General features: G+C 42.7%; 1 protein-coding gene across 8 annotated transcripts in view; it reads right to left on the bottom strand.

Moving 5' to 3' along the window:
* LOC135206953 (histone-lysine N-methyltransferase 2C-like) overlaps positions 1 to 24,635 on the bottom strand; it is a 307,132-nt gene that overhangs the window by 149,890 nt on the left and 132,607 nt on the right. For all 8 annotated transcript variants that reach the window (XM_064238492.1, XM_064238498.1, XM_064238497.1 and 5 more), the window contains exons 17-19: positions 22,266 to 22,418; positions 14,850 to 15,837; positions 12,698 to 12,819 (exon numbers count right to left, since the gene is read on the bottom strand). In XM_064238492.1, the coding sequence (XP_064094562.1) occupies positions 12,698 to 12,819; positions 14,850 to 15,837; positions 22,266 to 22,418 (1,263 nt within the window). The remainder of the gene's footprint in view (positions 1 to 12,697; positions 12,820 to 14,849; positions 15,838 to 22,265; positions 22,419 to 24,635) is intronic.

Raw genomic sequence — 24,635 nt, forward strand, 5'->3', positions numbered from 1 at the left:
CAGAACCTGACGGATTAGACAAAAAGGAGGAAATGCGTACACGTCCAGATTGTCTCAAGGGTGTTGTAGCGCATATTCTGCTACTGCCTCTACATCTGGGACTACCGATCAATACACTTCCAACTTTTTGTTGTACCTGGTTGCGAATAGGTCTATGATCGGCCTTTGTCCACTACCTGTTGGTGCAAGGACCACTCCATTCCCAGTATCTGATCCCTGCGGCTCAACTTGTCGGCTACTAAGTTTCTTTTTCCTGGAATATATCTGGCCCTTATGTCTACTAGATTTTCCACATCCCCCTGATGAAGTTGGACTGTCATCACATGTAACTGCCGAGAAACTAGGTCTCCTTGTTTGTTTATATAAGCTACTACTGTGGTGTTGTCTGACATCAATACCACTGAATGTCCCTTCACTCTCTCCCTGAATTCCTGTAGAGCTAGAAACGCTGCTTTTAACTCCAGCACGTTTATATGGAGTTCTCTGTCCTCGCATCTGAGAACAGCAAGAGATCCGGGGAGGGTTGTTGAAGGGGGACACCCACTGTCAGATTGTTGCCATTCACCCACCACAGCAAGTCTTTCCTCACTTCTGCTGACAAGAGAATTTGCTCATACGTGTGATCTGCTATTGGTGACCAAAACTCCTTCATCCTCCATTGTAGAGATCGAAGGTGTAGCCTCCCTTGTGATACTAGCTTCTCCAAGGAAGTTAGGATTACCAGTACTACCTGCCACTGCCTTGCTGGCTGCATTTGTTTTCCCAGAAAGGCATTCACCACTTGCTTGCATTTCTCTATTCTCAGGTCCGTTGGGAATACTTTGGCTTTTATTGTGTCTGTAACCATTCCCAGATACTCCAAACGTTGACTTGGATCCAACTGCGACTTCTCCTGATTTATCACAATACCTAGACTGTGGCAAAACTGCAGGAGAGTCGCCCTGTCCCCGAGTAATTTCTCTCTGGACTTTGCTATCACCAGCCAATCGTCTACATATCTTATTAGCCTGATCCCCTGAGCATGGGCCCATGTCAACACAAGAGTGAACACTCTTGTAAAAACTTGAGACGTTGTCAATCCGAAGCACAGGACTAACTCAAAACCTTTCTCTGCAAGACTAGAGCGGAGAAATTTCCTTGAAGACTGATGGACTGGTATCTGAAAGTATGCATGCTTCTGATCGATTGTCAGCATAAAGTCCTTGATCCTGACTGCTTGTAGAACTGTTTTTGGAGTTTCCATTTTGAATCTGGTTTTTCTTATAAACAGACTCAATGTTGACAGGTCTATTACTGTCCTCCACTCCCCGTTGGCTTTGGGTACCAGGAAAATCCTGCTGTAAAAGCCCTTTGACTGAATGGATACTTGTTCCACAGCCCCTTTTTCCATCATCTTCTTCACTTCCTCTTGCAGAATAATGGCCTTCTGAGATTCCTGAGCATAAGTGAGGTGAGGTAATGGCTGTTCTGTCAGGGGTGGAGTTACCTCAAATGGAATCAAATACCCGACCCTGAGAACATCCACCACCCACTGCTCTGCTCCCAGTTCCTGCCACACCTTCCAGTGATTTGCCAGGCAACCCCCCACTGGTGTGGCCGAGTGATGAGAGGCGCCCATCCTATCTTCTTGAGCCTCTTCCTCTTCCCCTAATCCCCCTTCCTCTGTTGTTTCTATTGTGAAAGGGCCGATGAACAAACCTCTTTGGGGAAGAGGGTCTTGTTGCTCTATTAGGGATGTCATGTCTCACTGTCTTCTTCCGAGGTATTTGCTGCTGCCTTACCTCCATAGAGGTAGCTTGACTGTTAAGACGTTTTTTTAACTGCCTACTGTACCAATCTATCGTTTGTGTCCATCCTTCTTCTACCTATTGCCTCTTCCAGTATGACCTCTGGCAACAGCAATTGTGACTCTAAGATATCCCCATTCCTCATCGATAACAGGGAATCCAAATCAACAGTGCGGCTTAGTCTAGCCAACGCTGCATCTCTCCTCATTAACAGGATATTTGCCCAAACATTGGCAATTAAATTTGTCAAGTACGCAATCGCTTTGGAACCTGATTGTAGTAATCTAATGAACAATGATTCATCCATTACCTTTCTTGTCACTTCTGAGGATGCAATCTTCACCACTGCTGTTGACCAAAGATCTAACCAAGAAGCAGTCTGAAAGACAGAAGAAGCCGTTGCTTCTAACGTAGCAGCCTCTTGGTAAGTCATCGAAGGGCACTCCATTTTAACCTGATCTAAGGTTAATCCAGGCCTTAACCTTACCACATTAGGGTTCACTTGCCTACACAGCAAAGGGACCGTCGGTGTCGTATAACATTTCCTTTGTTTTATTATTGGAGGAATAAATTTAAATGATCTATTAGATCTTAAGGAATAATCTCTTCCTGCAATCCGTGCATTTACGTGTTGTAAAACAGAGTTCGCATGACTTGAACAAGGAAATTCATACAACACCTTGGTATCCTTTTTCAATCCAAATACCATGTCAATCCCCGGAGGAAGCAACTGGCAGGTGTTTCTGTTTTCTCCGAAAGTTTATTGAATTGACAAATCAAATAAATCACCTCAACATACGAGGCCAGAAACTCTTGGTTTTCTCCTTCCTCCGGCTCTAACATACTGTGCTCCGCCACAGGGGATGTTATCTCACTCCTATCCTGTGACAAACGGCCGGGAATTTCGTAGCTGTCTGCCCCTACGGCCGCGGCCTCTTTGATCTCTGATGACCGCCGCCGGCTCGATCCCGAATAGTCAGCAGGAGAACAATAACGCCTCACTCTTTCTCTGCTCACGAATCTAGAGCAAGAATCTCATCTAGACCTCCAAGATGAAGGCTCCCTTGAAACTGAGCTAACTCCTCTCTATTAGGATTGCTATCGTTTCCAACGACCGTCGGAGAATTCGGCCACGATCTTTCATCCAGGCGGACAACACCTTCCACAAACGTATCAAACGAGGTTCCCAACTCTCTATTCTTCGTTCTATTAATAGGAGCCTTATCATCCTTTGCCCGTATTTCAAACGGCCTTACAGGCGAAACTGGAACCTGCGTTCTATTCTTTGCTGCACTTTTCGCCCCCAACGTTGATTTTGCCAGAGGCATCGTAGTCTTGCTTACACTCTTTGTAATCTGTACTGGCAACTCCGCGTTGGCCGCTAGTCCACCGCCCCTCGCCTCTCTCGCTCGTTCACTCTTGCAAACGGCTTCATCCGCTAGCTTTGCGCTTACCAGCCACTGACTTTCTTGCTGACTGGGATGCAACAGTCCTGGTCTGAAGATGAAGAAGAATTCACTCTTCTCCTCTTAGCCCAAGGATCAGTCACAAAATCCCGAATCCTCCAACGCTTGACTGGCGCACGCCGTAACGTGAACTTAGCGATGATGCCGAGCTAGAGGAAGAAGACGAAGAAGACGACGAATCACGCCTTTTCTTTTTGTCTTTCTTAGCAATTCTCTTCTCTATACGTATCCTGTAATTTCTTCATTACAGTGTGTACTGCCGAGTCAGAAAGCGTATTTGGATCCGGATGCAGCGAAGTAGACCGAGAAGCAGTAGTCTGTGACGTCATCGCATCTGCCATATCGGTGTGTGACATATGTTGTGACGTCATCAATCTTGTAGGGAGAGACTGTGCGGCTTCTGCTGGCATCCGCACGTTTGCTGCAAAACTACCCACAACATTCTGCATCACCGTAAACATAGATTTTGATGGCGTAGCCGCGGCATTATTTCCCATAAATTGCAAGCCAGGGGGATGAGGAAAATTCAGTGCTGCCGGACTCTGCTGGAATCGTGACGCCATATAATGCCACAGCAAACCCTCCAAGGTTGGTAAGCCTGGTAGGCCTAGCGCCGCCCACGTACCTTCATCCTATGCGCGTCAGGAGCCGGCACCTGGAACAAAGATGGCGATGCTCCCCCCTCCCTGCTGGGAACAAAGGAGCGTACATATTATGCATAAAATTACCCAAAAACCCCTCCTGAAGTTTCCGATAACAAATCACTAGGAGAAACCGAAGGGGTATGGGACAAATCAAAAGCAGATGGCGAAATATATGGAGCAGTCTGGTTTATTGCCGATACAAAAGCCAGCAAGGCTTGGTCATCCAAAGATGGCGTCACCTCCTTCCTTTTGTACTGGCCTTTCTCATAAAACTTTTTCCACTGTTCCACCGACCAACCCCAACCAACAGAACACGGATTAGTAATTGTACATACATTTTCCCTGCACCTACTACACGTTGGCTGAGGATCCGTCGACACTGAAGTTAGGAACCTAGAACACGGAAAGCCACTGACTCCGGGGCATTTCCTTTGTCTCCTCTTCGAAACGGCAGAAGATCCCGATGGTGAAGCGAAAATTTCCATCTTACCACTTATACACTCTTACCGATCACACCCACACTGAGCACACTCAGAGAAAGAAAAAAGTAATAAGAAAAATGAAAATGAAATGGATAAAAACGAGCAAACTGAAAACCAGCTTTAAATCAGATAGACAGTAAACACGTCCTATCTTAAAGGCGGTAGGAAAATAACTGGTGGGTCACAGGATGCCAAGGGCATTCTGGGTATACATGCCCTGTGACCTGGTATAAATGCCAATAGTCCCTGGATCTCACAAGTTTAATTTTAATTCTACCAGTTTCCAGCTTGGCGCTAGTAAATCCTAATGTTAAGACCGAAGGTTTGTTCCGTATATGAACAAATACGTTTTGCATTTTGTATGATCACTGAGGTTTAGTGAAACTTTATACAAAGTATACATCTTTGCTCATTAGAATCTTTTTATGGTGAAACCTCACAACCAAGATGAAACCATTCAATTATCTAGGTAGGTCCAAGTTGAAAACAGGGTTGGAATTTTTTTTTTCAAATAAAAAATATTTAAAAATCAGTGATTTATTTGATTTTTTATTTATTTGGTTTTTTGATTTATTAGATATTTTTTTAATACTGTTTTTTCCTCAAAATGTATTTTATGACAGAATTACTATTGATTTATCTTTTAAGTTTCCAGGTCTGGCCCAAAATATGTATGTACCAGGAATTTTTTTATATAAAAATAAATTGATGCAGCACAGTTATGCTTCAGTTTTTATTAACCTCCAAACCATATTTTTCAATTTGTTTGCTTTCAAAAAAAAAAAATATATATCTTTAAAAAATCATGAGTTTTTAATGAAAAAATACCAAATTTGTAACTAATTTGTATTTTCATAACTAACAAACCTGAGGTCTTAACATTAGGATTTACTAGCGCCAAGCTGGAAACCGGTAGAATTAAAATTACACTTGTGAGATCCAGGGACTAATGGCATCTATACCAGGTCACGGGCATGTATACCCAGAATGCCCACGGCTACCTGTGACCCATCAGTTATATTTCTAACCCAGTTTAGACTGCTAGAGGGGTGGTTCGAGGTGGGCCTTTAACTGTTAAGACCTCAGGTTTGTTAGTTATGAAAAATACAAATTAGTTACAAATTTGGTATTTGTTCATACACGAAACAAACTTCGGTCTTAACATTAGGATAGACTTACTATTGGAGGGAGGTAAGTCTCTACAACTGACTGGAAGTTTGCCACCTTATCCATTTCCGAATATATAGGGAAATTCTAGAGAATGGACAATGAACCTAGGACCAAAGATATAAGCGGATCTATTGGTTTCCTCCCACTGGGTGTAGATACCATTCTACTGTTTACTCTTGTCCCTTGCGACTGGATCGACCTTCACCCCTCTTTCCTTATTATCCAGAGGGGTGTGTGCTACTGAAAAGTATATCATCAGCTAAGATAGCTTCACAGTATGGCTGGACCATCTCACCTGCATCTAGTCCGTTCCAGCACATGACGGTACTCTCCTTCATATTGCCCGTAGTTAAAGGAGTAGGAAGAAAGTAGTAAAGAAAAAGACCAGTCATCCCATTCATTCTACTTTCATACCTTCATCTTAGACTAGACGCAAACTGACCCGCCAGGGGCACTGGATGAACTATATCACTTGTTGGGCCGCCACCACTGGACCCAAGGAAAAGGTGTCCAAGGATCTATGGGCAACATCTTTCAAATAAAATGAGGTGAAAGTTGTTTGGCGCTTCCACACGCCAGCTTTCAGAATTTTATCCACAGACATGTTCTTCTTAAATGCTAGGGAAGCACTCACACCCCTGATGTCATGAGCTCTAGCTCCCACCTGGCTATCTGACCCTCTGTTCTTCTGCCAGTATAAGCATTCTGATTGTCTCCCTTAGCCAAAATGATATTGTATTCTTGGACACTTCCTTCTTGTTCCGTCCTGTACTTACGAACAACCTCTGGCACCCCGGCCTGAGGTGCCTTGTTCTCTTTAAGTACTCCCTTAGTGCCCTGACGGGGCACAGGAGCATTTCAGCTTTGTCGTTGTCTACAAAGTCTGCCAAGGAAGGTATGGTAAAGGAGTCGAATCTGCCGTCTACTATTGTTGGATTTTGGGTCTTTGCCACGAATTCTGGGACAAACTCACACACCATTGATCTCCAACCTCTCGAGTGCTTTATGAGATATGAGAGGCCATGTAGCTCCCCCACCCTTTTGGTTGAAGCCAGGGCCAATAAGAAGACTGTCTTCAGGGTCAGGCTCCTATCCGTGGACTGCCTTATGGTTTCGTTAAGGGGGTTTTGTCAGGACTACTCAGTACCTTGGTCAGATCCCAATCTGGGGTTTTTTAGCTCCTTTGGTGGGCATGACTGTTCAAAGCTCCTCATCAGCATGGCCAACTCCCATGAAGACGATATGTCCACTCCTTTCATTCGTAAGACTGAGGCTAGAGCAGCCCTGTACCCCTTCACTGCAGATACAGACTATGTTTTCTGTTCTGAGATATATCAGAAAGTCCGCTAACTGCTGAATAGTGGTACCGAGTGGAGACACGTTCCCCCTACGACACCAATCACAGTATGCTGACCACTTCCCTTGGTATACTGTCGCAGATGATTTTCTGATATTACCTGCCATCTGAGTTGCTGCTTTCTGCGAAAACCCTCGCTCTCGGAGGAGATACTTGACAGTCTCCACCCGTGAAGCGATAGGGACTTCACCGACTGGTTGGTTACCTCTTCCCAAGTGAGGCTGACACAGAAGGTTGCTCCAGGAGGTAACTCTCTTGGGCACATCTACTAGGAGTTCCAGTAGGTCTGGAAACCACTCTGCTTTCAGCCATAACGGGCTTACCAGGGTCATCTTGAGGTTCTGAGACCGCATTACCCTGTTCAGAACCTGACGGATTAGACAAAATGGAAGAAATGCGTACACGTCCAGATTGTCCCAGGGGTGTTGTAGCGCATCTTCTGCTACTGCCTCTGCGTCCGGGACTACTGAACAATACACTTCCAACTTTTTGTTGTACCTGGTTGCGAATAGGTCTATGATCGGTCCTTCCCACAACATGAGCATCCTGTCCACTACCTGTTGGTGTAGGGACCCACTCCGTTCCCAGAATCTGATCCCTGCGGCTCAACTTGTCGGCCACTATGTTTTCTTTTTCCCGGAATATACCTGGCCTTGATGTCTACCAGGTTCTCTATAGCCCACTGGTGAAGTTGAACTGTCATCACATGTAACTGCCGAGAAACTAGGCCTCCTTGCTTGTTTATATAAGCTACTACTGTGGTGTTGCCTGACAGCAATACCACCGAGTGTCCCTTTACTCTCTCCTGAATTCTTGTAGACCAGGAAAGCTGCTTTCAACTCCAGCACGTTTATATGGAGTTCTCTGTCCTTGCAACTCCATTTTGCTGACACCATCAACTCCTCCATATGGGCTCCCCAGCCTTCTAGTGATGCATCCGAGAACAGCAAGAGGTCTGGGGAGGATTGTTGAAGGGGGACACCCACTGTCAGATTGTCGTCGTCCACCCACCACAGCAAGTCTTTCTCACTCCTGCCGACAAGGGAATTTGCTCGTACGGGTGATCTACTGTTGGTGACCAAAACTCCTTCATCCTCCATTGTAGGGGACCGAAGGTGTAGCCTTCCTTGTGGTACTAGCTTCTCCAGGGAGGTTAGGATTCCCAGCACCACCTGCCACTGTCTTGCTGGCTGTGTCTGCTTTCCCAGAAAGGCATTCACCACTTGTTTGCATTTCTGTACTCTTTGGTCTGTCGGGAATACTTTGGCTTGTGTTGTGTCTATCACCATTCCAGATATTCAAACGTTGACTTGGATCCAGCTGCGACTTCTGCTGATTCACCACAATACCTAGGCTGTGACAAAGCTGCAGGAGGGTCGCCCTGTCCCCTGAGTAATTTTCTCCATGGACTTGCTATCCACCAGCAATCGTCCAGATATCTTATCAGCCTGATCCCCTTTGAGCGTGCGCCCATGCCGACACGAGGGTGAACACTCTTGTAAAAACTTGAGGAGACGTTGTCAATCCGAAGCACAGGACCTTGAACTCGAAAGCTTTCCTGCAAGACTGAAGCGGAGAAATTTCCTTGAAGACTGATGGATGGTATCTGAAAGTATGCGTCCTTTAGATCGACTGTCAGCATAAAGTCTCCGATTCTGACTGCTTGTAGAACCGTTTTCGGAGTTTCCATCTTGAAACTGGTTTTCCTTATAAACAGATTCAGCGTTGACAGGTCTATTACTGTCTCCACTCCCGTTGGATTTGGGTACCAGGAAAATCCTGCTGTAGAAGCCTTTTGTCGGACTGCATACTTGTTGCACAGCTCCTTTTTCCATCATCTTCTTCACTTCGTCCTGCAGAATAGTGGCCTTCTGAGATCTGTGGGCATAAGTGACGTGGGGTAATGGTTGATCTGTCAGGGGCGGGGTTACCTCGAAACGGAATCAAATACCCGATCCTGAGAACATCCACCACCCACTGCTCTGCCCCTAGTTCCTGCCACACCTTCCAGTGATTTGCCAGCAACCCCCCACTGGTGTGGCCGAGTGATGGGAGGCGCCCATCCTATCTTCTTGAGCCTCTCCCCCTTCCCCTATTGCCCCTTCCTCTGTTGTTTCTATTGTGAAAGGGCCGATGAGTTATCCTCTTTGGGAAGAGGGTCTTGTGACTCTATTAGGGATGCTATGTCTCACTGGTTTCTTTCGAGACATCTGCTGTTGTCTTCCCTCCAAAGGAATAGTTTGACTGTTAGAGGTTTTCCTAACTGCCTGTTGCACCAACCTATCGTTAGTGTCCATCCTTCTTCTTTATCTATCGCTTCTTCCAGTATGACCTCTGGCAACAGTAGTTGCGATTCCAAGATATCCCCATTCCTCATTGTGCTAACAGGGAATCCAAATCCACATTGCGGCTTAGTCTAGCCAATGCTGCATCTCTCCTCATCAGCAGGATATTTGCCCAAACATTGGCACTTACGTTTGTCAGGTACGCAATCGCCTTGGACCCTGACTGTAGTAATCTAATGAACAATGGTTCATCTACTACTTTCCTTGTTGCTTCCGAGGATGCAATTTTCGCCACTGCTGTTGACCAAAGGTCTAACCAGGACGCAGCCTGAAAGACAGAAGAAGCTGTTGCTTCTAACGTGGGCAGCCTCTTGGTACGTCATCGAAGGGCACTCCATTTTAACCTGATCCAAGGTTAATCCAGGCCTTAACCTTACAACATTAGGGTTCATTTGTCTAGACAGCAAAGGGACCTTCGGTGTCGTATAATATTTCCTTTGCTTTATCATTGGAGGGGGAATAAATTTAAATGATCTATTAGATCTTAAGGAATTATCCTCCCTGCAATCTTTGCGTTTACGTGTTGCAGACCGATTCCGCATGACTCGAGCAAGGCAATTCATACGACACCTTGGTATCCCTCTTTAGTCCAAACGCCCTGTCAATTCCAGGAGGAAGCATACTGGCCGGTGTTTCTGTCTTCTCCGAAAGGCTATTGAATTGACGAATCAAATCAATAACCTCTGCATACGGCCAGAAACTCTTGGTTTTCTCCTTCCTCCGGCTCTAGTGTACCACTCTCCCGTCACGAGAGATGTTGTCTCGCCTCTATCTTCTGACAGACGGCCCGGAATTCCACGGCCGCCTGCCCCTACGGCCGCGGCCTCTTTGATCTTTGCTGGCCGCTGTGGCTCGATCCCAGATAGTCAGCAGGGGAACGAGAACGTCTCACTCTTTCTCTGCTCACGGATCTAGAGCGAGAATCTCGTCTAGATCTCCAAGATGAAGGCTCCCTTAAGACAGAGGTAAGTTCGTCTTTATTAGCATTGGCATCGTTTTCGAGCGTCGGCGAGCCAGGCCTCGGCCTTCTATCCAGACGGACACTGCCTTCCACGAAACGTATCCGCCGAGGTTGCCAACTCTCTATTTTTTTGTACTTTTAATAGGAGCCTTATCGTCCTACGTACGTATTTTGAACGGCCTTACGGGCGAAACTGGGATCTGCATTCCATCCTCTGCTGCACCTTTCGCCGCCAACGTCGATTTTACCAGAGGTATCGCAGTTTTTGCGATCCGAACTGGCAACTCCGCCTCGGCCGCTAGCTCGCCGGCCGTCACCTCTCTCGCTTGTTCGGACTCTTGCGAACGGCTTCGTCTGGCAACCTTGTGCTTAATAGCCACTGATTTTCCGACCTTCTTGCTGACTTGGAAATGACAGTCTTCGTCCGAAGGAGAGGAAGAATTGATTCTTCTCCTCTTGGCCCGAGGATCCGCTAGGAACTCCCGAATCCTCCTCCAACGCTTGACTGGCGCTCGCCGTGACGTTATCGGACTTAGCGATGACGCCGAACTAGAGGAAGAAGACGAAGAAGGCGAATCACACTTTTTCTTTTTGTCTCTCTTATTCATTCTCTCCTCTATATCCTGTAACTTCTGCATTACAGTTTGCATTGACGGATCAGAAGGCGTATTAGCGTCTGGGTGCAGCGAAAAAGGCCGAGAAACCGGTCTGTGACGTCATCACGCCTGCCATCTCAGAGTGTGACGTATGTTGTGACGTCATCGCTCTCGTAGGGAGAGACTGAGAGGTTTCTGCTGGTAACCGCACGTTTGCTGCCAAATTACCTCCCACGTTCTGCATCGCTGTAAATACTGAGTGGGATGGAGAAGCAGCGGCATTAATTCCCATAAATTGCAAGCCCGGGGGATGAGGAACATTCAGCGCTGCCGGCCCCTGCTGGAACCGTGACGTCATATAATGCGCAAGCAGACCATCCAGGTTGGTACGCCTGGTAGGCCTAGCGCTGACCACGTACCATCTAACCTATGCGCTTGCGTAGCAGGATCACACTTGGAGAAGAAAAGGAATGAAAATAAAAAATGAAATGGATAAAGAACGGGCAAACTGAAAAACCGGCTTTAAATGAGATAGACAGTAAACACGTCTTATCTTAAAGGCGGTAGGACAAATAACTGATGGGTCACAGGTAGCCGTGGGCATTCTGGGTATACATGCCCCGTGACCTGGTATAGATGCCATTAGTCCCTGGATCTCACAAGTGTAATTTTAATTCTACCGGTTTCCAGCTTGGCGCTAGTAAATCCTAATGTTAAGACCGAAGGTTTGTTTCGTGTATGAAAAAATCAATGATTTAATCAATTGATTCAATCAGTTTGATTAATCATTGCCAATCCTGGTTGGAATACAAGTGGCTGAAACAATATCAGGACCATACCACATTAGACCACATGCAAAACTCTAATATCTCTTTACTACAGCCTAAAATTCTACAAAAATTAAACTCAAGAATAGGGCATCACATAACTGTTATACCACAGCCTTACATTAATCTGTCAATGTCTGTTGGTTTTCATGCTTTGCAAACAATCTTTCATAAATCAATCACTTTTAATTAGAAACAAACCCACTTGACATGCATGAAATCATCCCAGACGCTTCAACACAACTTAAATATGAGAAAAAGCCCCTACAGTCATCACAGTGGTAAACTAGACCAATAGGAAAGTATGCTCGTACTAGTATATGTCCGAGCATATGGAGATATTTGATAATGAGGTACGCTAACCTATTCCATCTAACTCCAACAAATCCATTACTTTTAATTAGAAATAAGACCACATCACACGCATGAAATCATCCCTGACACTCCAACACTTAGATAAATGACAGCCAGCCAGTAGTACTATGTGTGTGGGTAGATTGCCAGGTCCCATGAGCCAAAGGAGTCAACTTTTTTGACTGCTTAGGCACTAAAAGTCCTCCTTTGCATTATCAGTAAAATCAGCTAACTCCCATATTTTCTTTACCTCTGCAGAGGGATCCAAAGCACTTGATATTGTGTACTAAATGACTTTCTATTAATAGTACTGGGTTGGTATAGAAATTATTTGTGAAAAAACTGTACATTGTATAATGATGCTTGTTAAATTATACCAAAATAACAAGTATCTAAATATCACACAAAAATTTGAATTTCTCCTAATTCATCAAAATTAAAAAATTACTATAAATTTACTATAAAAATAAAAGCATAATAACAGTCAGTGAAATATTAGACATAATACAGAACCAGTATGAAGCAACTGGAGAAACTGTCACAACAAAAGTAAGCTTATGGTAAGATATCAAACAGAACGTACACCAGCAAATCCTGCTCATCACCTGTAGTATAAGATCAGATATAAAGCAAGTAAAATTTAAAACAAAGCCAGACAAAACATACTTGCCAACGAACAAAACATTTGCAAATATAATTCGCACTAACCTGTTTATTCTTATAATATTCCTTCTTATTCTCTCGGGCTGTTTGAATCAGCATCTTTTTCTGTTCTGCATCTTTCAAGTTCTTCCATATTCTTCTTATCTGTCTTTCTCGGTCTGGTACAGCTACAATTACAAAAAACAGAGGAGAAAAAAAATTAGAATGTGATACTGCCACTCACATGCTCAAACCAGGAGTTGTATATTGCATTCACTCCAATGTTGTTGCATTACAAAAAATAACCCATACTGACATCTAAATCATAAGACACATTCATATATCTTTAAACTGATAAACACTTAAAACATATAAGAACTTACAATAATTCTGTTAATAAAGTATGCAAAAACTAAACAATCCTGAGTCTTGAACAGTACATAATTAATTTTGCTGTCATTTTACTTGAATATTTCAATCCAGAAATTTGCCAATTCTTAAAATCTACATGTGAATAACACATGCCTTAATTTTATGGCAAAGCAGCTGTTGCAAACTAAAACACTGAGTGTAGTTCTCTGTTACCATTCTATAAATTAAAAGTTTTGTTATACACAGACCAATTAAGCATAATATCCCTTACACAATATACAACAGGTCACATTACACTGACTTGAACAAATAAAAAAGATATTTCCAGTGTGCCTGTCTAGCCTAGAGTCCTTTGTATGCCCGCAAAATCTCTCATTCTTATGTTCATCAAAATGTCATTTATTGCTATCTCAACTACCTGCCTGCAACAACTGTCATTCTTCTCCACAACTGATTTCCTTTATTACTACCTCAATGCCATTTCTACAGCTGTGAATAGTAATGTTTTTATTGCTATAACTGATCTTTCCATGCTTGTGCTATCTTCAGAGAAGAATGTTATCATTACTTTGCATACTGAACATAATGCTTGGATTTCTGAGAATATTCTATATAAAATCACTGTGAAATACTAATTTTATTTATTAACAGTGATTTTGGTTTATGTTCTGTTCACAATACCAGTTGCTTTGGAGAGAGAGAGAGAGAGAGAGAGAGAGAGAGAGAGAGAGAGAGAGAGAGAGAGAGAGAGAGAGAGAGAGAGAGAGTTCTTCTTTTACTTTTTTATTAAATTACTCTTCCCAATCCCATTCAAAGAATGTCATCTTTTTATTATGAGTCCTGGAACTGCTTTGACATCTAGTTTTTCTAAGGTCCTTTTCAAGGTATGAAAATGTAATTATTATTTTAATGGAATGAGTACATTTTTTACGCTTCATATGTAACTTTCAGTTACTCAGTTCTTTCAGTGTCAGCCTCATCTATTGTGCATTAGTATGTCAATGGGAAAGATATGCAACTCTGTAAGTTAGCATTTGTTATTCAAGAGAGAATTTTTGTTAACTAATACTGAAAATGCCTCTGTAACAAAAAAATCTTTATCCTCTTTTATTTTGGTATTTACCTGCATTATAGCTACAGCACAAAATCACTGGCGCATAAGGGTTAATTGCTTCTGATGAATGCACATGCAGTGGACCCCCCGTATTCGCGTTCTCCAGATTCGTGGACTCACACATTCGCGGATTTCTCTCGGGAACGTTTCCCTGCATTATTCGCGGAAAATTCACGCATTTGCGGTATTTTTCTATGATAAATATCCACAAATTCCTGGTTTTTTTTATGAATTTCATTATAAAATGCACTTTTTGTGATAAAACTATTAAAAAAACCATGTAGGAAAATTTTTAGTGGGTTTTACTTGAGTTGTAACTAACAAAATAGGCTGTTTTTAGCATTTTAATAGGGGTTCCAAACATTCGCAGATTCTAACTATTTACGGGGGGGTCTGGTACGCATCCCCCGTGAATACGGGGGGACCACTGTATATCTATTTTCATTTAATGAAAAGATTACAAAATATTTGGAACTAATACAGACTAAGTGCAAAATACAGCACATACTCCCCTAAAGCATCTGTGAACTGAAGAAATGTGACACTTGCTCCACTGAAATAACCTCTCCTAATCCTTTTACAAGCGCACCAATGCCTCATAAACTGTAGTCAGAGGCTTAAGCATATTTCACGTAAATCAAAAGTTTGTATTTAATGAAATCTTATCATATTCAGAACTACTGAAGAGCAATAAATGTATATAAGATGTAATACAGAAAATTAAAAACTTACATGGATATTCATTTTTCAAATTGGGCTTGTGCACATTAACATAGAGTACAGCTGCCTTAGTAGCTTTTGCCCCAAGAGACTCGTCTTCCTCTAGACTAAGGCTCTGCGACTGATTGTCACTGGTCCATACTTTTTGAGGCTCAGGTACACTTGGTGTCGACGGCTTGGTTGTGGTTGGAGTTGTAGGATACCCAAGAGGAGAAGACTGAGAATCAGATCGTGACAAAGGACTTGGAAGAGACTGTGGAATAGATGGTGGACAACCAGCTATGGGACTTGGATGGGTGGTAGACTGCAAAACTGGAGGAGCTGGATGAGGGGCAACAGGGTTGTGCATGGTTATTGGGCTTGGTAGACCAACTGGACTTTTAATAGGAGGTACAGAACTGGGCACTTGCAAGGGATTATTCAAAGGAACTGTTGGTAAAGATGGAACAGAAGGGCCAACTGGAAGAAGAGATCCTGTTGTAACAGCTCCAAGAGGTGCAACTGGTGGTTGATTAGGGCGAAGGGTTGAAGCTGCAGGAAGCGTTGGTGCAACAGATGACATTGGCATATTTGCGGTGCTCACTACATTCACAACTGTGTGGTTGGTTGGTGAAACATTGGGAGATACATTTACGTCACTTCCCATACATATCGTACTTCCACCATCAGCACCACTCAATGCTGATGATGCTGGCATTGATGATAATGTAGAATCTTGGCTATCTTCTGTGCTGTCTTCAGGTAAATTTTTCATAATATCTGCCATGTCTTCTAAATTAAACCCAGGACCAAGGATATCAGTAAGCTTAGTTCCATTACCACCTGCACCAGGAACATCAATATTATCCTGAGAGAGATCTTCATCGCCAGTATCATCGTCTTTCATAGCATCACTCATAATATCACTTATCAGTATATCAGTGAAGATCTGATCACCACCAGGAGCAAATATTGCATCAATAGCTTCATTATTTTCATCTTCTTCAGCCATCTCCTCATCCTGATGTAAAGATATAATTAAATATTATTAGGCACACAAATATAACAATAGCTTCAACAAACTGTACTTAAAAATGACAAATTTTTAATCAATTTGAATTTTTCATAGCTAACAAACCCGAGGTCTTAACAATAGGATAATCTTCTAGTACCAGCTGGAAACTGGTTAAAAAATCCATCAAAAAATTGTAAAGCAAGGAATCTGTAGCATCTGGCAATTCATGCATATACAAGGTGGAAGCTGATCACTTACCAGGCTGGGAACCTTGCTGACGCATTAGTATTTCTTCCAACCCAGGATATGAGAGGGGTGGCTAGAGGTGGGCAGTTAACATCAAAACCTGAGGTTAGTTAGCCCACCAGACCACCCTTCCTAGAATATAAAGTTCTAAAGAAGGGGGTCTGAGCCCGTGACATTATATAAGCAAGTATCTAAAAACTCAGCCTGGTGGGATTACACACAATGAGACACGTCCAGATTCATTGCATTCGTGGAAGGTAAAGACAACGCTGTCTGTTCAGCAACAAACCATGTAGGCCACAGAGGTTTGTTACCACTCCTGCCTTCCCTTGTCAGAGAGAATAAGTGCTACTGAAAAGCAGATTTGTTTATAGTATATATAAGAACAAACCAAATAACTACAACCATTATGGCTGCCACACTCACCTGTATCAGACCAGTTCCAGCTTATGACGTGTCTTATTCTTTAATCCGCCGGTGAAAAGAGAGAGAGAGAGAGAGAGAGAGAGAGAGAGAGAGAGAGAGAGAGAGAGAGAGAGAGAGAGAGAGAGAGAGAGAGAGACTTACAAGCCTCTCAAACCCTGACTCCAGAAGATGAATGGTGAGAGTAGGACCTCCAACATGTACACGGACGTGCGACAAAACACGTACCCAGCCATGTTCACCTTCGACCCCTAAATTGTCTCATCATGCGACAAACTTGAACAGGCTTAGGAGACAAAGAACCAGCCTGAGAACTCTGATGCAAGGGAAGATCAGCAGGCACCGGAACACGTCCACACCTCTAATGGGTTGAAAACCGACTGCGATGGTGTCACAGACAAGAATGGGAGTGATGTCACGGTAACAGGCAGCGGGAGAGACATCATGATTGATTGATTGATTGTATCTATTAAATCTGGCGTCACAACATCTGGGTAATTGACACCGAAATAAATTAAATAGAAAAAATTGAATTTTTAATTAATTTCTTTTAAAAATATCTATAAATATATGTATATAAACATTTGTTCATATGTATGTTCTTACATAGACAATCTATGTATAAGAATTGTAGTTAGGATAAAATTACCTACTCTGTCACAACCTCAAGACAGGAACCTTTCTCAAATTCCCGAATCTGGGACATTCAATCAACAAATGTTTCACAGTCAAGGGCAGAGTACAGTTCTTGCAAAATGGAGGATTTTCACGAGACATCAAGAACCCATGGGTAAGTCTTGTATGTCCAATCCTCAATCTGCACAACATCGTTTCTTGTCTCCTTGGCATATACGGATATGACCAAGGAGATACTATACTGATGAAGTGATACTGCGCTTTTTTTTGATTAGTTAAAATATCCTCCCATTGGGACTGCCTACACTTTTTAATTCTCTGACATACTCGAGGATACAAATCCTGATATGGTAGTAGGCATCTTGTGGGTTCTGGGGAGCTGACTGCAGACTTTGCAAGTTGGTCAGATTTCTTATTCCCAGCCACCCCAACATGGGAAGGAACCCAACAGAACTTTATTTCTTTCCCTCTTCTTTTTAGTAAAAGCAGCCATGAATGGGAGAGATCACCGAAGCGGACGTCACAGGTGTAGAAGTACCGAGAGTGACGTCATGGCATTTGGACTGGTAGCCTGAGTCATAGGCCTCACTGAGGATGAAGATGGCAAAAAGGTCTTTCGTCTCCTACAGCAAACAGAGGGCCTCCCCAAGACGCATACATGTGAAGAATAGCGAAGATTTTACCAAGAAAATCCACCACCGAAGGAAGTGGAAAAGAGATCGACCCCTCACTTGCATACAGCACTGATCCAAACTATGCAGTCAAAAGAACCCATGATGTCACAGGCCCATTCGTGACATCACACAGCAGACTAATCTTACAAAGAGAGAAAACAGTGCGTGTAAGTGTGGAAAACATTAAAACAAAACCGTACATTTGATTTCATATGACAAAAGGGAGTAACCAGTCAAACATCATTGGATGATGAAACATCAAAGAGAGACAATATCCACACATCAAAAAAGCTGTCAGTAAGGTTGGTATCCCCTCATGACAACGCTGTATTGTCAGCGAGCAAGGAGCTCCAATGACAGCAAGGAACACAACACAGACAGTATTGACTGGGTTCCAAACTCTCTCTCTTCACAACACCAACGAGCATACCAAAATTAGTTAAGTGGCATCTCTGTCAGAGGGAAGTGAAGCAGAGGGGCTCCCAACTGAGTGGAAAGCTGCCACTGCCAGACTTCCAGGTGAGAAGCAAGGCTGACAACTGAAGAGCCTGTAAAGACACATAACATGCTCTCACCATCGGGAAAGAAGATATCTTCCATCCTTCAGAGAGCGAAAAGAATCATATTTACCTGTAAGGATAAAGGGAAGGGAGTGAGCCATACGACTCACGCCCCTCCCTCATTAAAATGACAGGGAAAGAGACGAGATGGCTATCATGACTGGTCCTTCAAACAGATGTACAGAACACATTCGTATGCCATTAAAATTAGTGTTGAAGAAGTGTAAGAATACTCCTTTGCTAGACAGCCGAATCCTAGCATAAAACCCATGTCTGTACCATGAACCCTTAACATATCAAACATCCCAAAACACAAATTCTCAAAAACTAAAACATTACCACATTCCCAGAAAATGTGTTACTAGATAAAATCAGATAGTACATAAAACATTAATGTCATAATATGACCAATCAATCAATGGAGAATAGGGACTTCGTGGCTGATCCTCATGCTAATGGAAGAATAGTTTCTTCTCAATCTTCGAGCCAGGACTGTCACATTCCTATTATAAGAAAGCACTGGTAGTTGTAAATGTCGAACAAGTGACATGGAAGCTTGGTTTAGTGCAGCTGTGAAGAGTTGGAGAACGCTCGAATCGGGGACTTCGTGAATGATCCTTGTTCCAAGAGGAGAAGAATAATTTCTTCATCTTCAAGCCAGGACTGTCACATCCTTTTAAAAAGTTACAATACCACTGTATTTTGGGTCTTTTTGTCATGGCTGTAAGAGTACCATCAACTACCTCACGCTTTCGATCAAGCATGATGATGTCATAGCCAAAACCGCTATCAAATGGTGGCAGTCATGACGTCACGACAGCCTACTGCTGCCAGCCTCTCGTCTCCGGTGATGACAATATAACTAAGCTGCTCTACGAGCAAGAGCCCGTGCTGGCATAAGGCTAGCTTAACCTCAAACAACAACAGCATACACTTATGGAGAAATTTGAAAGTTTAGAAGGGAAATGGAAAAGAAACTTGAGATGGAAGGCGTGAATCATCGTCGTCGTTGTGATCTTGATTTTTCTCTAGGATAAGCTGCAGCAATGGCGGTGAGTGCTCCAGTAAATCTTGGAATAAGGGTATTCTAACAGATCCCTGTGCCAAGTGGAGAATAACTATTTCTTCTTCGTCTTCGAGCTGGGGACTGTTACATCCCTCCAAAGAAAGTTCAAGCAGTAGTTATTAGCTCAGTCTACCCTAGACGGTTGATGTTTAGGTTTTCAAAGGTCCAGTGATAGGCTGTGAAAACGATGACGGCTGTAGAGCTATGACGGATGTAAGAACCAGGACAGCTGCAAGAACTATGACGGCCATGAGAATTATAACGACCATAAGAACTATGACGGCTGTGAGGACTATGGCAGCCAGAAGGATTATGGCAGCCATAAGGACTATGACGATCGTAGGAGGTGACTGTGAAAACGGTGACCAGCATAAAAGGCGTCTGTAAGAACTATGGCGACTGGTTCCCATGAGAACGAGATCAGTCGTAGTATCTAGCCTATAGTTTTATGACGCACGCAATGCTTGACAACCATAAGGTCCCCGCAATAGTTAATGAGATGTGCCACATTCTTATTTACGTTCGAAGAGCAGCGAAGGTGCATCAGCCACATTCACTTGCTGTCCACCAACTTTTGTGCCCATCACAACAAATGTTTTCAAAATATCTTCAATATAACAAATGTAAAATGCTAAAGAACAAAAAGTAGCTGGTCCCTCTCTCCCTGAAGGGGCAATATTAGCCTTGGGAGATGGACCAACATTACACATAACACAGCCGATAACCAAGCAGAGGAAAAGGCATGAGGCACATGTACTGCAATTTACATCTGTTCCAAAGGAACGTGAACACAGGAATCCTGGAATGCTGTCTAAAAACATTGATGGCCACAGGACTTCAGGGCTGGGTAAATAAGAAACAAACCACGGTCTTAGGCAAAAAAAAAAAACAGCTTAGGGGGAGGTGAGCAAAGCGAAAGAAAACTCTCCAAGGTGGTTAAAGAAAGACTGATGCATCACAAGGTTCCAAGCCCGATCGGTGACCAGTTTCCACCTCGTATACGCATGAGTTGCCAGACGCCACAGATTCCTTGCTTTACAATTTTCATTATTTTTTTTTTAACCAGTTTGGAGCTGGCGCTAGAAGATTATCCTATTGTTAAGACCGAAGGTTTGTTCCGCGTATGAACACGTCATCTTTGTATTTTGAAAATATGACAGTAAGCTGTATTTTTTAAACAGCTTTGTTAATTTACAAACAAATTTATGTCTTCAATTATTATGTTACATCATTTTGCAACTAATGACAATGAGCATGTCAGTAGTGTTCAGTCAGCTATGTAATGCCAAAACATGGCAATAATGATGTCAGTAAAACTTAATCAGCAGATGATTTTCATAATATAAACATTACCATAATGTAAATGATTCATGATCACAATGTTCAATTACATGACATGACAGTAATACTTGCAATATAACTGGATACATTAGGTAAAATAAATTTTATTAAAATGATCAACACAGAAAGTGAAAGATGTTTTATCGAAGTTATCATTATTTTAACCTGGGCCAACAGTTCACAAAAGCATTACGAAGGCCTACCCAGTACATGTAAACAAGTCAAACCTAAGTGAATTGGGATGACTTAGTTCAGTTGTTACCATACCAAACAAGCCCTAACCCCCATAAAAATATTATAAGTTTTCAGAGCCTTTTAGTTGATAGAATTTTTGATAAGGGCTTGTAAACCTGTGCACTAAACTTTTCTCCTGAATGCATCCTGCTGAAATGGGGATGTCTTATCTGCCCATGCATCTCATATGCTACTACATACAGTAATATGGAGTAAATAAAATAACTAGTATTAAAAAACTAACAAAATACAAAAGACTCCATATCTGTTTACCTAGCTTTTCTCAAATTTTTGTAAAATGAAATTTAATTTACAAATCCAAATCCACAATTAACTTGAGCCCAAACTCTTAAGTCTTTAAGAATCCATAACAATCTATTCCCTAATATGAGGAATACAGACATCTGCTGGTTGATTGGCCACACTATGCATGAGAGCCTAACTGGGCCATGGGTTCAAGTTAGGCAAGAACCCCACTAGAGATTCCTTTACATTTGCTCTTACACAAGTCTGTACATCTTTGGAAAAGAGAGGGGTTATGTCATAGTTAAAGTTGTAAGTCATCAACATAAAACAGGAAGAAAAAGCCTTATGTATATATCAGGAATTCGTTAACATATATATCTCCAATATGTTCATTTTTCCACATATTTTGAAAGTTTCTTTTCAATTTAACACATTTGCCACTAAGTGTAAACTTGAGAATACTTGTAGAAATGACTGCTGAGGACATCAGTAAGGTAATTAAGAGGTCGAAAAATAGACATCTGAAGTTTAAATAATTACATAAGAGGCTGGAAATTGAAGGCAGAGAATGGGCAGTGGATGTATAGGTATAACAGACAAGAATGGATTCTGAAAAGGCTGGTGTATGCAGATGACTGTTGGCCAAGACTAATGTACAAAAAAGAAAAACAATTATTTTACAACTCAAAACACATTTTCCTTACAAATCAAGTAATCACAATTACTTTTCGTCCATGCTACAGATCACAGTTACACAACTTGTATTAATCAAAATTTGATGCTTTATTACACAGAAGCGAAAAATGGCAAAGCAACAATCAATGGTAATGAAGTACAACAAAATGTAACTAGGTCTAGGGAAAAACTTGCTAATACCCAGGTCCATAGGTATACATCAGCAATATTGCCTATTATCCAACAATCTTTTTTTTATAACGGGGATTGGATACCCACAAAATGAGACTAATGTAAATTATAGGTTTGTACACAAAACAACTATGAACTCACATTTTCTTTTTTGTCGATGCTGTCTTTTCTTTCTTGCGTTAGGGTCTCCTCAGCTTTTATATGCTGTGGAGAAGATGGTTTGACTTGCTGACTTGCTCCATCTACACGACCTTGTTGTTTATTTTGGGCAGCTTGAACTAATTGGACTTCATCCTGTTGTTAGAATATGATATTGTTAAACTACAATAAAGTTTTGTACATACTTACCTGGCAGATATATACTTAGCTATAGTCTCCGACGTTCCGACAGAATTTCAAATCTCGCGGCACACGCGACAGGTAGGTCAGGTGGTCTACCTTACCCGCCGCTGGGTGGCGGGCGTATGAACCAATCTATCTCTCCAGCCAGATTTTTTTCTTTCACCTGTCTCCTGAGGGGAGGCTGGGTGGGCCATTAGACGTATATATCTGCCAGGTAAGTATGTACAAAACTTTATTGTAGTTTAACAATATCATTTTGTACATGAACTTCCCTGCCAGATATATACTTAGCTGATTGGCACCCTTGGTGGAGGGTAAGAGACAGCTAAAGTAATAAGGAGAGATAAGAAACAACTGATGTTGTAGGATATAAATAACCTTGGTTCTTACCTGTTCAGGCAGAAGACTTCATTGATATTGTCTCTGAGTCTGCGTTGCCTGGAGAGCTACAGCTAGGACGTGACTGATGCTGAAAGACTCTCGGATCTACCACTGGGATATGTGATCCTTTGTGTGGTAGAATCCAAGTCGGATCCTGTTAAAGGGAGTTCGTCCCTATCTTAACAGGTCCTAACCACTACTACTGCAAGGAGCCACACTCATCAGACCACCTAACCAAACTACTAAAGATTAGTATTACGACCTAAAGAGATGCCTTCATGCATCCTCTTTAAGGCAACCAACAACAACAAATACAAGGGGGAAAAATTTATACTACTAAAACAGGATGAGTTCCAGCTCCCTGCCCCAGCACTGAATCCGCAGATACGTACGGGCCCAAGGCGAAGCATTTTTCGTAAGTGATTCTCACATCACGTAAGTAGTGGTTCGCGAACACTGACTGACATCTCCAGAATGTTGTCTCCATCAGATTTCGCACGGACATATTCTTGTTGAAAGCAAGAGAAGTTGCTATGGCTCTTACTTCGTGTGCTTTCACTTTAAGAAGCCTAAGATGTTCTTCTCTGCAGGATCCGTGTGCTTCTTTGATGAGGCTTCTCAAGAAGAAGGACAATGCGTTCTTCGACAATGGACGAGTAGGCTCTTTTACTGAACACCACAGGACCTCTCGGTTGGCTTTCAGTTGCTCTTTTCTTCTAAGGTAGTATTTCACCATTCTCACTGGGCAAAGAGTTCTCTCGGGTTCTTCTCCTACCAAAGAAGATAACCCACGAATCTCGAAGTTCTTGGGCCATGGACTTGATGGGTTCTCATTCTTTGCAAGAAAACCAGGAAGGAAAGAGCAAATGAGAGAGTCCTCCTTAAAACCCACATTACCATCAATCGCCTGAAGCTCACTCACTCTTCTGGCGGAAGCTAGAGCCATCAAAAACAGAGTCTTCCTGGTAAGGTCTCTGAATGAGCTGAATTAGGGGGTTCAAACCTAGAGGACCCAAGGAAATGAAGGACGACATCCAAATTCCAGCTAGGTGTCTTAGGAGACTGCATTTTGCGTTGTATCAAAAAGACCTAATAAGGTCCTGTAGGTCCTTATCTTCCGATAAGTTGAGGCCCCTGTGCCTGAAGACATTCTTGCCAACATACTACGATAGCCTTTAATCGTCGAAAACGACTAAGCCACATTCTTGTCTTAAGAATAAAAAGAAGTCTGCAATTTGATTCACAGAGGTACTGGAAGAGGAAACGTTATTCCTCTTGCACCATCTTCTGAAGACATCCCACTTCGACTGGTACACTCGTAAGGTGGAAGACCTCCTCGCTCTAGCGATTGCCTTAGCAGCTGCTGACGAAAAGCCTTTCGCTCTGACCAGTTTCTGGACAGTCTGAAGCCAGTCAGACTGAGAGCGGGAAGGTTTTTGTGGTACTGTCGAAGTGGGGCTGTCTGAGTAGATCGCTCCTTAGAGGAAGCGATCTTGGAAAATTCCAGCACCTCTGTGAACCAATCTTGTGCTGGCCAAAAGGGAGCTATCAAAGTCATCCTCGCGGAATCTGACTCTGCGAACTTTTTTTTTTAAAGTCAACCCCAGAATCTTGAAGGGGGGAAACGCGTATACATCGAGTCCTTTCCAATCGAGTAGGAGAGCGTCTATCCCTATTGCTCCTGGATCCAAGATGGGCGAGCAATACAGATCCAGTCTTTTGTTCTTTGAAGTTGCAAACAGGTCTAAGAGAGGCCTGCCCCACAACTTCCAAAGGCTCTGGCAAACA

The sequence above is a fragment of the Macrobrachium nipponense genome, chromosome 31 (genome assembly GCF_015104395.2).
Source record: "Macrobrachium nipponense isolate FS-2020 chromosome 31, ASM1510439v2, whole genome shotgun sequence".
NCBI lineage: Eukaryota > Metazoa > Arthropoda > Malacostraca > Decapoda > Palaemonidae > Macrobrachium > Macrobrachium nipponense.